This window comes from Gadus morhua, chromosome 22, assembly GCF_902167405.1.
Source record: "Gadus morhua chromosome 22, gadMor3.0, whole genome shotgun sequence".
NCBI lineage: Eukaryota > Metazoa > Chordata > Actinopteri > Gadiformes > Gadidae > Gadus > Gadus morhua.
The window spans coordinates 621,786-633,801 of record NC_044069.1 but is presented as its reverse complement, the minus strand read 5'-3'; the positions used below and the strand labels follow the sequence as shown (position 1 = coordinate 633,801).

The following is a 12,016-nucleotide window of genomic DNA, read 5'->3' as shown; positions in this document are numbered from 1 at the left end:
ATCTTCCACAAATTATGTTTATTGTTGCGTCAGAGAGACAAAGCAGTTTAGACCATACAGTGAAACGGTTTCAAAGCCATCTAAAAAGGACTACAGTGAGGCTCAGGAACCCTGCGGGGGGGGGCAAGTAACTGGCTTAGGAGCCAGGAACCAGCGGGAGGGGGGGGGGGGGGGGGGGGGGGGGGGGGCAAGGAACCAGGGGAGGGGGCTAGGAACCATGGAAGGGGCTAAGAACAGGCTGTGTCTGCGTGGTGCCGTCACTCCTTGGAGTACATGTGCAGGATCAGGTCACACACGCGGTTGCTGTAGCCAAACTCGTTGTCGTACCTGCAGCCAGAAGAGAGAAGAGGCATTTAGTGTACACAGGGAACAGGAAGTGATGTCACGCCGGGCGCCATCGTGAGAGGCAGCGACCTCTGAACATGGCTCTTCACTTAAGGTTAAGGCTCTTAGCTTAAGGTTAAGGCTCTTAGCTTAAGGTTAAGGGTCTTAGGTTAAGGGTCTTAGCTTAAGGTTAAGGCTCTTAGCTTAAGGTTCCTTCACAGGGGAGTCTAACTTCAGTCTGACTCCATTTGGATAACGCTAACACGAGTTAACCTCCCACAACACTTTGACACGCCGCTCCGGGTTCAGCCTTCAGCCAACCAGTGGCTGATCTGTGAGGAGGGGGCGGGGCCTAGCACCCCCCAGTGAAGCCTTTCTCCTCACTGCATTTGCGTGCGTTTTTTCTCCTTTCCGTGTCCCTCATGTTTCTGGAAAGCGCTGAAACCATCAACTTGACACTCGAAGTAAAACTTGGTTTTTAATCTGGTGGTCAAACTGGATGAATGGAGGGGCGGCGAAGCTGGGGTCAGTGAATCCGTTGCCTAGCAACGCTAAAGACTCCCAAGCTTCAGTAGCAGCAGGCGGTCGCAGGACGCCCGTGTGACGGGGTCCTCTAGAGCCAGGACGCCCGCAGGGGGGGACCCCACAACCTCTCAACCTGAGGGCCGCCACAGTCCCTCCCTCTCCTGTGGTTGCTAGGCTACCATTGTAAAAGGTCAGGTGACGCGTCAGGTGACCCACCAGGAGACCAGCTTGACAAAGTTCTCGTTGAGGGCGATCCCGGCGCCGGCGTCGAAGATGGAGGAGCGGGTGTCCCCGTTGAAGTCCGTGGACACCACCTGACAGGAAGTACAGTTAACAGAGTTCCGTCAGGCCCCCTAGACCCTACCCGGTCCTAGGTGTACCCCCTAGACCCCCCTGGTCCTAGGTGTACCCCCCGGTCCTACCTGGTCCTAGGTGTACCCCCTAGACCCCCCCGGTCCTAGGTGTACCCCCCGGTCCTACCTGGTCCTAGGAGTACCCCCCGGTCCTACCTGGTCCTAGGAGTACCCCCCGGTCCTACCTGGTCCTAGGAGTACCCCCCGGTCCTACCTGGTCCTAGGTGTACCCCCCGGTCCTACCTGGTCCTAGGTGTACCCCCCGGTCCTACCTGGTCCTAGGTGTACCCCCCGGTCCTACCTGGTCCTAGGTGTACCCCCCGGTCCTACCTGGTCCTAGGTGTACCCCCCGGTCCTACCTGGTCCTAGGTGTACCCCCCGGTCCTACCTGGTCCTAGGTGTACCCCCCGGTCCTACCTGGTCCTAGGTGTACCCCCCGGTCCTACCTGGTCCTAGGTGTACCCCCCGGTCCTACCTGGTCCTAGGTGTACCCCCCGGTCCTACCTGGTCCTAGGTGTACCCCCCGGGTCCTACCTGGTCCTAGGTGTACCCCCGGGTCCTACCTGGTCCTAGGTGTACCCCCGGGTCCTACCTGGTCCTAGGTGTACCCCCGGGTCCTACCTGGTCCTAGGTGTACCCCCGGGTCCTACCTGGTCCTAGGTGTACCCCCGGGTCCTACCTGGTCCTAGGTGTACCCCCGGGTCCTACCTGGTCCTAGGTGTACCCCCGGGTCCTACCTGGTCCTAGGTGTACCCCCGGGTCCTACCTGGTCCTAGGTGTACCCCCGGGTCCTACCTGGTCCTAGGTGTACCCCCCGGTCCTACCTGGTCCTAGGAGTACCCCCCGGTCCTACGTGTACCCCCCGGTCCTACCTGGTCCTAGGTGTACCCCCTAGACCCCCCCGGTCCTAGGTGTACCCCCCGGTCCTACCTGGTCCTAGGTAGGACCGGGGGGTACCCCCTAGACCCCCCCTGGTCCTCGGTGTACCCCCCTGGTCCTCGGTGTACCCCCTGTACCCCCCTGGTCCTCGGTGTACCCCCTAGACTCCCCCTGGTCCTCGGTGTACCCCCTAGACCCCCCTGGTTCTAGGCGCACCCCTCGGTCCTACCTGGTCCTCGGTGTACCCCCTGTACCCCGGTGTACCCCCTTCACCCCCCTGGTCCTAGGCGTACCCCTCGGTCCTACCTGGTCCTAGGTAGGACCGGGGGGTACCCCCTAGACCCCCCCTGGTCCTCGGTGTACCCCCCTGGTCCTCGGTGTTCCCCCTGTACCCCCCTGGTCCTCGGTGTACCCCCTAGACCCCCCCTGGTCCTCGGTGTACCCCCTAGACCCCCCTGGTTCTAGGCGCACCCCTCGGTCCTACCTGGTCCTCGGTGTACCCCCTGTACCCCGGTGTACCCCCTTCACCCCCCTGGTCCTAGGCGTACCCCTCGGTCCTACCTGGTCCTCGGTGTACCCCCTGTACCCCCTAGACCCCCCTGTACCCCCCGGTGTACCCCCTAGACCCCCCTGTACCCCCTGGTCCTAGGCGTACCCCTCGGTCCTACCTGGTCCTCGGATTACCCCCTGTACCCCCCTGGTCCTCGGTGTACCCCCCTGTACCCCCTCACCCCCCTGGTCCTAGGTGTACCCCTCGGTCCTACCAGGTCCTCGGTGTACCCCCCGGTCCTACCTGGTCCTCGGTGTACCCCAGGATCCCCTTCATGGGGCCCTCGGATGCCGCCTTGATGGCCTTCTTGATCTCATCGTAGGAGGCCTGTGGGAGGGGGGAGGAGTTAGAGATCCAACAGGGGGGGGGGGGGAGGAGTTAGAGATCCAACAGGGGGGGGGGAGGAGTTAGAGATCCAACAGGGGGGGGGGAGGAGTTAGAGATCCAACAGGGGGGGGGGAGGAGTTAGAGATCCAACAGGGGGGGGGGGAGGAGTTAGAGATCCAACAGGGGGGGGGAGTTAGAGATCCAACAGGGGGGGGGAGTTACAGATCCAACAGGGGGGGGGAGGAGTTACAGATCCAACAGGGGGGGGGAGGAGTTACAGATCCAACAGGGGGGGGGAGGAGTTACAGATCCAACAGGGGGGGGGGGGAGGAGTTACAGATCCAACAGGGGGGGGGGGGAGGAGTTACAGATCCAACAGGGGGGGGAGGAGTTACAGATCCAACAGGGGGGGGAGGAGTTACAGATCAAACAGGGGGGGGAGGAGTTACAGATCAAACAGGGGGGAGGAGTTACAGATCCAACTGGGGGGAGGAGTTACAGATCCAACTGGGGGGAGGAGTTACAGATCCAACTGGGAGGAGGAGTTACAGATCCAACTGGGGGGAGGAGTTACAGATCCAACTGGGGGGAGGAGTTACAAATCCAACTGGGGGGAGGAGTTACAAATCCAACTGGGGGGAGGAGTTACAAATCCGACTGGGGGGAGGAGTTACAAATCTGACTGGGGGAGGAGTTACAGATCCAAATGGGGGGAGGAGTTACAGATCCAAATGGGGGGGGGTCGGAGGGGAGGAGTTATAGGTAGCTCCAACGGGGGGGGTAGGCGGGTGGAGGAGGGGAGGGGAAGGAGGTGACTGGGGGAGGAGGGGAGGGGTGTAGGAGGTGACGGGGAGGAGGAGGTGACGGGGAGGAGGGGTGGAGGAGGTGACGGGTGAGGAGGTGACGGGTGAGGAGGTGACGGGTGAGGAGGTGACGGGGGGAGGAGGTGACGGGGGAGGAGGTGACGGGGTGGAGGTGACGGGGGAGGAGGTGACGGGGGAGGAGGTGACGGGGGAGGAGGTGACGGGGAGGAGGAGGTAACGGGGAGGAGGGGTGGAGGAGGTGACGGGGAGGAGGGGTGGAGGAGGTGACGGGTGAGGAGGTGACGGGTGAGGAGGTGACGGGGGGAGGAGGTGACGGGGGAGGAGGTGACGGGGAGGAGGGGTGGAGGAGGTGACGGGGGAGGAGGTGACGGGGGAGGAGGTGACGGGGGAGGAGGTGACGGGGGAGGAGGTGACGGGGGAGGAGGTGACGGGGGAGGAGGTGACGGGGTGAGGAGGTGACGGGGGTACTCACAGCCTTCTTCAGCCTCACGGTCAGGTCCACCACGGACACGTTGGGGGTTGGGACGCGGAACGCCATGCCCGTCAGCTTCCTGTCCACGAGAGAGGAGGAGGGGCTTAGTATACACCACAGAGCTGCACGCTGATGTTCACCATCGACCTCAGACCAGCATGGAGCCGATGGTCTCAGACACTGGTCACCAGCAGACGCTCTACCAGGAGCCTAGTGTCATCGAGGAGCAGGTAGGGGTTAGACAGTAGAGACAGGTCACTAAGGAGCAGGTAGGGCTTAGACAGTACAGAGACAGGTCACTAAGGAGCAGGTAGGGCTTAGACAGTACAGAGACAGGTCATTAAGGAGCAGGTAGGGGTTAGACAGTACAGAGACAGGTCGTTAAGGAGCAGGTAGGGGTTAGACAGTACAGAGACAGGCCATTAAGGAGCAGGTAGGGGTTAGACAGTACAGAGACAGGTCATTAAGGAGCAGGTAGGGGTTAGACAGTACAGAGACAGGTCGTTAAGGAGCAGGTAGGGGTTAGACAGTACAGAGACAGGTCATTAAGGAGCAGGTAGGGGTTAGACAGTACAGAGACAGGTCGTTAAGGAGCAGGTAGGGGTTAGACAGTACAGAGACAGGTCATTAAGGAGCAGGTAGGGGTTAGACAGTACAGAGACAGGTCATTAAGGAGCAGGTAGGGGTTAGACAGTACAGAGACAGGTCGTTAAGGAGCAGGTAGGGGTTAGACAGTACAGAGACAGGTCATTAAGGAGCAGGTAGGGGTTAGACAGTACAGAGACAGGTCATTAAGGAGCAGGTAGGGGTTAGACAGTACAGAGACACCATCTAGCCCCTTAGTTCTGCTGGGTCGAGGCCTTGCTCCGAGGGACAGGAAGTGCGGCGGGCCGACAGGAAGTCCTACCCGTTGAGCTCGGGGATGACCTTGCCTACGGCCTTGGCGGCGCCGGTGGAGGCGGGGATGATGTTCTGGCCGGCGCCGCGCCCGTCGCGCCACATCTTGCCGGACGGCCCGTCCACCGTCTTCTGGGTGGCGGTGGTGGCGTGCACCGTGCTCTGGAGGCGGGGCCAACAGCAGGGGCAGGGTCAGTGATAGTGGAGGGGTGGGGTTGTAGAGGAGGTAGAGGGGTGTGGGTGGTGTAGTGTAGTGATGTGGTGATGTAGGGATGGTGTAGTGGTGTAGGTTGGATGCTGTAGTGAGGGATGGGGTTGTAGTGGAGGTAGAGGGGTGTGGGTGGTGTAGAGATGGGATACGGGTGGTGTTACCATCAGGCCCTCCACGATGGTGAAGTTGTCGTTGATGACCTTGGCGAGGGGTGCCAGGCAGTTGGTGGTGCAGGAGGCGTTGCTATGGAGACAGAGGGCGTGAAGGTGGGGTTCACTTTTATCCAGGTCAAACATTCAAAAAGGCATCTTAAGACAGGGAACAGGCAGGACACTTAGCCACAAAACACTGGGCCTCTCTTCTACTAGTGCGTCGCCCTGGCAACAAGCATCCATCCTTCATAGGACGTTTCTCAATACCCAGTACGCGAACTGTGGACCCGCGGACTTGGAAGTTCGAACTTGGCAAGTCCGGACTTCCAAAGTACAAACTTCCGAGGGCGGGAGTACGCTCCTCACGACATCACCAGCTCAGCTCGTCTGTTAACTGCTACGGCCTCATGTAGGCATAGAACTACTGAACAATATAAACTAATGATATAAAACAAAACAGCCTCTTTAGTTTAAAATAGTATGCTAATATTTTGAATGAATAGGCCTCCATTTTATTTAATGTCACTATATAGCCTATTATTATAGCTTACATACTGATATTTTGAAACATAGGAATGCAAAATGCATCCTGGGATATTAAACGGTCCCAAGTCACCATCGATGCACCCTCGATGAAGCGGGCGATTTAAGAACGCATCAAGAACACAACCAGGTTTTACGACAGTACTTGACTTGATGCGTGCTTTGAATTGGAACAGTACTTGGGCTACGACTGATGACGTTTCACAAGAATGCGTATAAGTACAGAAAAGAACGCAAATTGAGAAGCGGCTACACTCACAATATAAATACTATAGAAAACCCAAACTCTGTAAATCATGAGGGCCAGACCTCTGTGTCTGAAGCCACCATGAGGCTTTCCCCTGGTCACGTGACCTCGTCCGGGGGGGTCACGTGACCTCGTCCGGGGGGTGCAGGAAGTGTTGGAGAGGTCATGTGGCTCACCTGACGACCTTCATGGAGTTGTTGTACGTGTCGTTGTTGACGCCCATCACGAACATGGGGGCGTCGGCACTGGGGGCGGAGATGACCACACGCTTAGCTCCGCCCTTCAGGTGAGCCTGGGGGTCAGGGGTCAAAGGTCAGTTTCAGTCATGATCCATAATTATTCAATACCTCCAACATACATCATGAAACTTAACAAAATAGACACTTGACTCAAAGGATTATAAATAACACTTTGAAAGTATTATTGAGTCGTTAAGGTTGGACGTCCATCTCCGTCCATTAAATACTTTATTAATGCAACAGTATTATGATTGTTCTATTCAGAGGTGTTAATGGGTGGAGGTCCTGTCCATCATGTGTACAGTGAGGGGGGGGTGGAGGTCCTGTCCATCATGTGTATAGTGGGTGGGGGTCCTGTACATCATGTTTGTGGTGGGTGGGGGTCCCGGTACATCATGTGTGTGGTGGGTGGGGGTCCCGGTACATCGTGTGTGGTGGGTGGGGGTCCAGGTACATCGTTTGTGTGGTGGGTGGGGGTCCCGGTACATCGTGTCTGGTGGGTGGGGGTCCCGGTACACCATGTGTGTGGTGGTGTATACTGGGGGTTCTTACGGAGGCCTTCTCGATGGTGGTGAAGACTCCGGTGGACTCCACCACGTAGTCTACGCCCAGGGCGCCCCAGCCGATGCTCTCTGGGGCCCTCCTGGAACACACCGCGTCACAGCGTTACCACGGCGACCACAGCATCATCACACCAACATCCCAGTAGCATCACAACAGTGTTACCAAGACCTCATTACGACCGCCATGGCAACCGTCACACGTTACCACGGTTACCAGCCTCAGTGTTACATCCCACAGTGATGCTAAGCCTTCATAATGTCAGAACACGGCCTGAGACAGGCGTCAGCCAGGAAGTGACCTCAGGCAGGAAGTGACCTCAGCCAGGGAGTGACCTCAGCCAGGGAGTGACCTCAGCCAGGGAGTGACCTCAGCCAGGGAGTGACCTCAGCCAGGGAGTGACCTCAGCCAGGGAGTGACCTCAGCCAGGGAGTGACCTCAGCCAGGGAGTGACCTCAGCCAGGGAGTGACCTCAGCCAGGGAGTGACCTCAGCCAGGGAGTGACCTCAGCCAGGGAGTGACCTACTCGTGGGAGACGGTGATGCGCATGGCGCCGATGCACAGCTGGCCGTTGTCCACCTTCACCTCGCTGTGCTTCCAGGGCCCGTGGGTGGAGTCGTACTGGAACATGTAGGCCTGCAGACACACCGTATAGGTTAAACACACACACTTCATAGGGAACATGAAGGGCTAAAGACACACCGTACACATATGGTATACGTTGGACAGACGTGTAGAAAGGGCGCCTTCACATGCTGCATGAAGGCCCATCAGAGCTCTCACCATGTACTCCAGGGTGATGAAGGGGTCGTTGATGGCGACCACGTTCACTTTCCCGCCCAAGGCTGCCGCCCGCGTCACCAGACGCCCGATACGCCCAAATCTGAGACGAGGAAACATTGTCAACCAACACTGAAGTGAGTCCTGTAGTTCTCTGCTCTGACCACCAGGGGGCAGCATGGCCTTCCACCGCTGAGTGGGGGCACTACCAACAGGTCACCAGGAGGGGGCCACCAGGAGATGGTTGAGACGGGAGGGAGCGGTCGATGTTTACACCCAACATGGCCGCGGGCTGCGGGCAGGAGACCAGCTCAGAGGGCACGGACGCTGCTTCACATTTACTAAACTTCACATCTTTATATACTTTTATAATAGTATTTACATTTAGCTGATGCTTTTATCCAGAGCGACTTACAATAAGTACATTTGTCAGAACAAAGAAACAATATATCTCTGTGGGTGCAGTAAGGATGTTCATAGAACCAAGCACTAACCATCACTAGGTTAACCCATTCCCCGTATAACAGATAGCTTGGATAAGAATTGTCCATGGACAACCCCGATGACGTTTATGCTTTCCTGCCGTGTTATACGGCATCACTCGAGAACACTTCACTGTGGACGTTTGGAGTGGATTCAGATTTGACCATTTTAAGTCTTAGTTTACTTCTGTGTTGGCGTGCAAGCTTCCAATGAAGATGATCCACTTTGAGGGATCACAGTGACGGGCGAGGGACAGTGACGGGCGAGGGACAGTGACGGGCGAGCGAGCGACAAAGAGAGGGAGATGTTTTTCATAATCCTCAGAGGGACAGCAGAGCTGAGTGATTCACAAATGCATCCCAATAAGGAGATTCCTACAACGCACCGCATTCCCCAACCCTATGAACTGTCCAATACTGTACACTTTACATGTAGGTCGTTTATCAGACGCTTTTATCCAAATTGACTTACAATAAGTCAATTTGTCAGAAGAAAGAAACGATACATCTGTCAGTACGGTGAGGATGTTCATAGAACCACGTACCAAGCATTACCAGCCGCTAGGTTAACCTAGCGGCTGGGTTAACCTAGCGGCTGGGTTAACCTAGCGGCTGGGTTAACCTACCCAGCCCCGTGTACAACACAGACAGCCGGCGGGCTAACTACCAGCCGCTAGGTTAACCCAGCCCTGTGTACAACACAGACCGCCGGCGGGCTAACTACCAGCCGCTAGGTTAACCCAGCTCCGTGTACAACACAGACCGCCGGCGGGCTAACTACCAGCCGCTAGGTTAACCCAGCTCCGTGTACAACACAGACCGCCGGCGGGCTAACTACCAGCCGCTAGGTTAACCCAGCCCCGTGTACAACACAGACCGCCGGCGGGCTAACTACCAGCCGCTAGGTTGGTAGTTAGGCTAACTACAGCTCCGTTCAGAGAGGAGCGATGATCAGTAAGAGGGTTCGACCAAACAGAGCCGTTGTAAACTGGTGTTGGAGCCGTAGACGGACCGGGCCCCCATCAGGAGTCCGCCCGGTGAGACCGGCTCATCTTTACTTCATGGCCACGCGACACCACCACCTGACGTAGCGCGTGGTGTCGCGTTACCGCCCCTCTGACACCGCAGCCGGCCGGGATGGTAACCACGGCTATCGCCACGGAGACCGCAGACCAGAGGAGCGTGACATGACCTGGGTCAACGTCGGTTATCTCCACCAAGACGATAAGGCGCCTCACAATGGGGCCGGGGGGGGGGTAGCGACCACACAATGGACACATTCCTTCACGCCATCAATACCCCATTATGAAACGCACTGCTCAACTTTATGTATACAGAGGGACACAAAGCCACAGCCCTACGGAGCGCGCTCAGAGGGGGAACGGGGGGGGGGGGGGGGGGGGGGGGGGGGAGACCGACCCGGTTAACTAGACAACACCTGGTTATGACAACCATTGGTTGGAGGTTCTCCCTGTTGAATAAGAATTCAGCTCGACATAAAAATTGCTCCTTAAAGCGAGTTTGCCAAACCCACCAAGGGATGCCAGGAGTTGTGGAAGCTAAGCTAGCTAGCTAGTGGTTAGCCGCCTGCAGTAGCAGCAGCAGACCGTTAGTCAGCATCTGTCACTGCAGTCTGTCACATGACCGCTGCCTGGCGGACGAGCGAACACACACACACACACACACACACACACACACACACACACACACACACACACACACACACACACACACACACACACACACACACACACACACACACACCTCCAAAGGCTTCCCTTGGTGCTAGAATCTGTAGTCGGCAGATTCCCAGCAGATGGGATGGAAACATCTGTAACTGGATGAAGACACACCCCCCAGACCGGACACGAAGACCTCCTAGTGCAACCCCGTATTAGAACCTCGATTCAGACCACCCCTCATAGACCTCCTCCTCTAGGCCCAGTGTCAGACCCCTCATAGACCTCCTCCTCTAGGCCCAGTCTGTCAGACCCCTCATAGACCTCCTCCTCTAGGCCCAGTCTGTCAGACCCCTCATAGACCTCCTCCTCTAGGCCCAGTCTGTCAGACCCCTCATAGACCTCCTCCTCTAGGCCCAGTCTGTCAGACCCCTCATAGACCTCCTCCTCTAGGCCCAGTGTCAGACCCCTCATAGACCTCCTCCTCTAGGCCCAGTCTGTCAGACCCCTCATAGACCTCCTCCTCTAGGCCCAGTCTGTCAGACCCCTCATAGACCTCCTCTAGGCCCAGTCTGGGGCCTGGGGCACTGGCTCTGGCCCCAGACGGGAACAGCGTGTACAGTTAATCCCAGATCACCTCCGGGGGGGGGGGGGGGGGGCTCTGCAGGGGAGGCAGGAGACATGGAGGAAGGAGAGGGAGACACAGGAAGAGGGAGGGAGGGAGGGAGGGGGAGAGAGAGACACAGCAAGAGGGAGGGGGGAGAGAGAGAGACACAGCAAGAGGGAGGGGGGAGAGAGACACAGCAAGAGGGAGGGAGGAGAGAGAGGCCGTTTCTCAATACCAAGTACGCGAACTAAGGACTCACAGACTTGGAAGTTCGTACTTGGCAAGTCCGGACTTCAAGTACACACTTCCGAGGACGGGAGTAACATACTATTTTTAGTTTTAAAATAGTATGTTAATATTTTGAATGAATATAAATTAAAAGTTATGCGTATTCACACGGCAAGCCAGCTGTACCCTGCATATAATCAGTCGTTTGAAAAAGATTGTATGAGATTGCCGTCTCTCAATTTTCATATATAGCCTATTATTATATTATTGGAGAGTAGGCTATTGATATAAGAATTACGAACAATCGAGAATCACACACACACGATTTCCGTAGCCGTTGCGATGGGTTTCCTCCATCAGCGACTTATACAATATAAACAAATTATATAAAACAAAACCCCTTTCCTTTTAAAATAATAGTATGTAAATGTGTTGAATAGGCCTCCATCTTTGTTATACTTTCAAAATGTTCCTATATAGCCTATTTTATAGCTTACATACTAATATTTTAAAACAGGAATGCGAAATGCATCCTGGGATATTTAACGGTCCCAAGTCCACACAAGTCACCATCGATGCATCCTCGATGAAACGGCCTATTTAAGAACGCATCTAGAACACTCGGGGTTTTACGACAGTACTTGCCTTGATGCGTGCTTTGAATTGGAACAGTACTTGGGCTACGACTGATGACGTTTCACAAGAACGCGTACAAGTACAGAAAAGAACGCAAATTGAGAAACGGGCAGAGACACAGCAAGAGGGGGGAGGGAGCAGAGAGAGAGACAGCAAGAGGGGGGAGGGAGGAGAGAGAGAGACAGCAAGAGGGGGGAGGGAGCAGAGAGAGAGACAGCAAGAGGGGGGAGGGAGGAGAGAGAGACACAGCAAGAGGGGGGAGGGAGGAGAGAGAGAGACACAGCAAGAGGGGGGAGGGAGCAGAGAGAGAGACAGCAAGAGGGGGGAGGGAGGAGAGAGAGAGACACAGCAAGAGGGGGGAGGGAGGAGAGAGAGAGACACAGCAAGAGGGGGGAGGGAGCAGAGAGAGAGACACAGCAAGAGGGGGGAGGGAGCAGAGGGAGAGAGACAGCAAGAGGGGGGAGGGAGGAGAGACTCTGGCGGTCCTGCAGGGCCAGGTC

The 12,016-nt window shown here is 56.5% G+C and overlaps 1 protein-coding gene across 1 annotated transcript; it reads right to left on the bottom strand.

Annotated features, from left to right (window-relative positions):
* Window positions 1–3: 3 nt before the first annotated feature.
* On the bottom strand, window positions 4–7,987 carry LOC115535818 (glyceraldehyde-3-phosphate dehydrogenase; the record flags this gene model as incomplete). Its single annotated transcript, XM_030347343.1, is given in 10 exon segments — window positions 4–327; window positions 1,066–1,163; window positions 2,875–2,958; window positions 4,255–4,333; window positions 5,162–5,313; window positions 5,524–5,605; window positions 6,481–6,596; window positions 7,096–7,186; window positions 7,631–7,740; window positions 7,888–7,987. Coding segments are annotated over 10 exon segments (982 nt in total), but the record flags the coding sequence as incomplete, so codon positions are not given.
* Window positions 7,988–12,016: the final 4,029 nt, after the last annotated feature.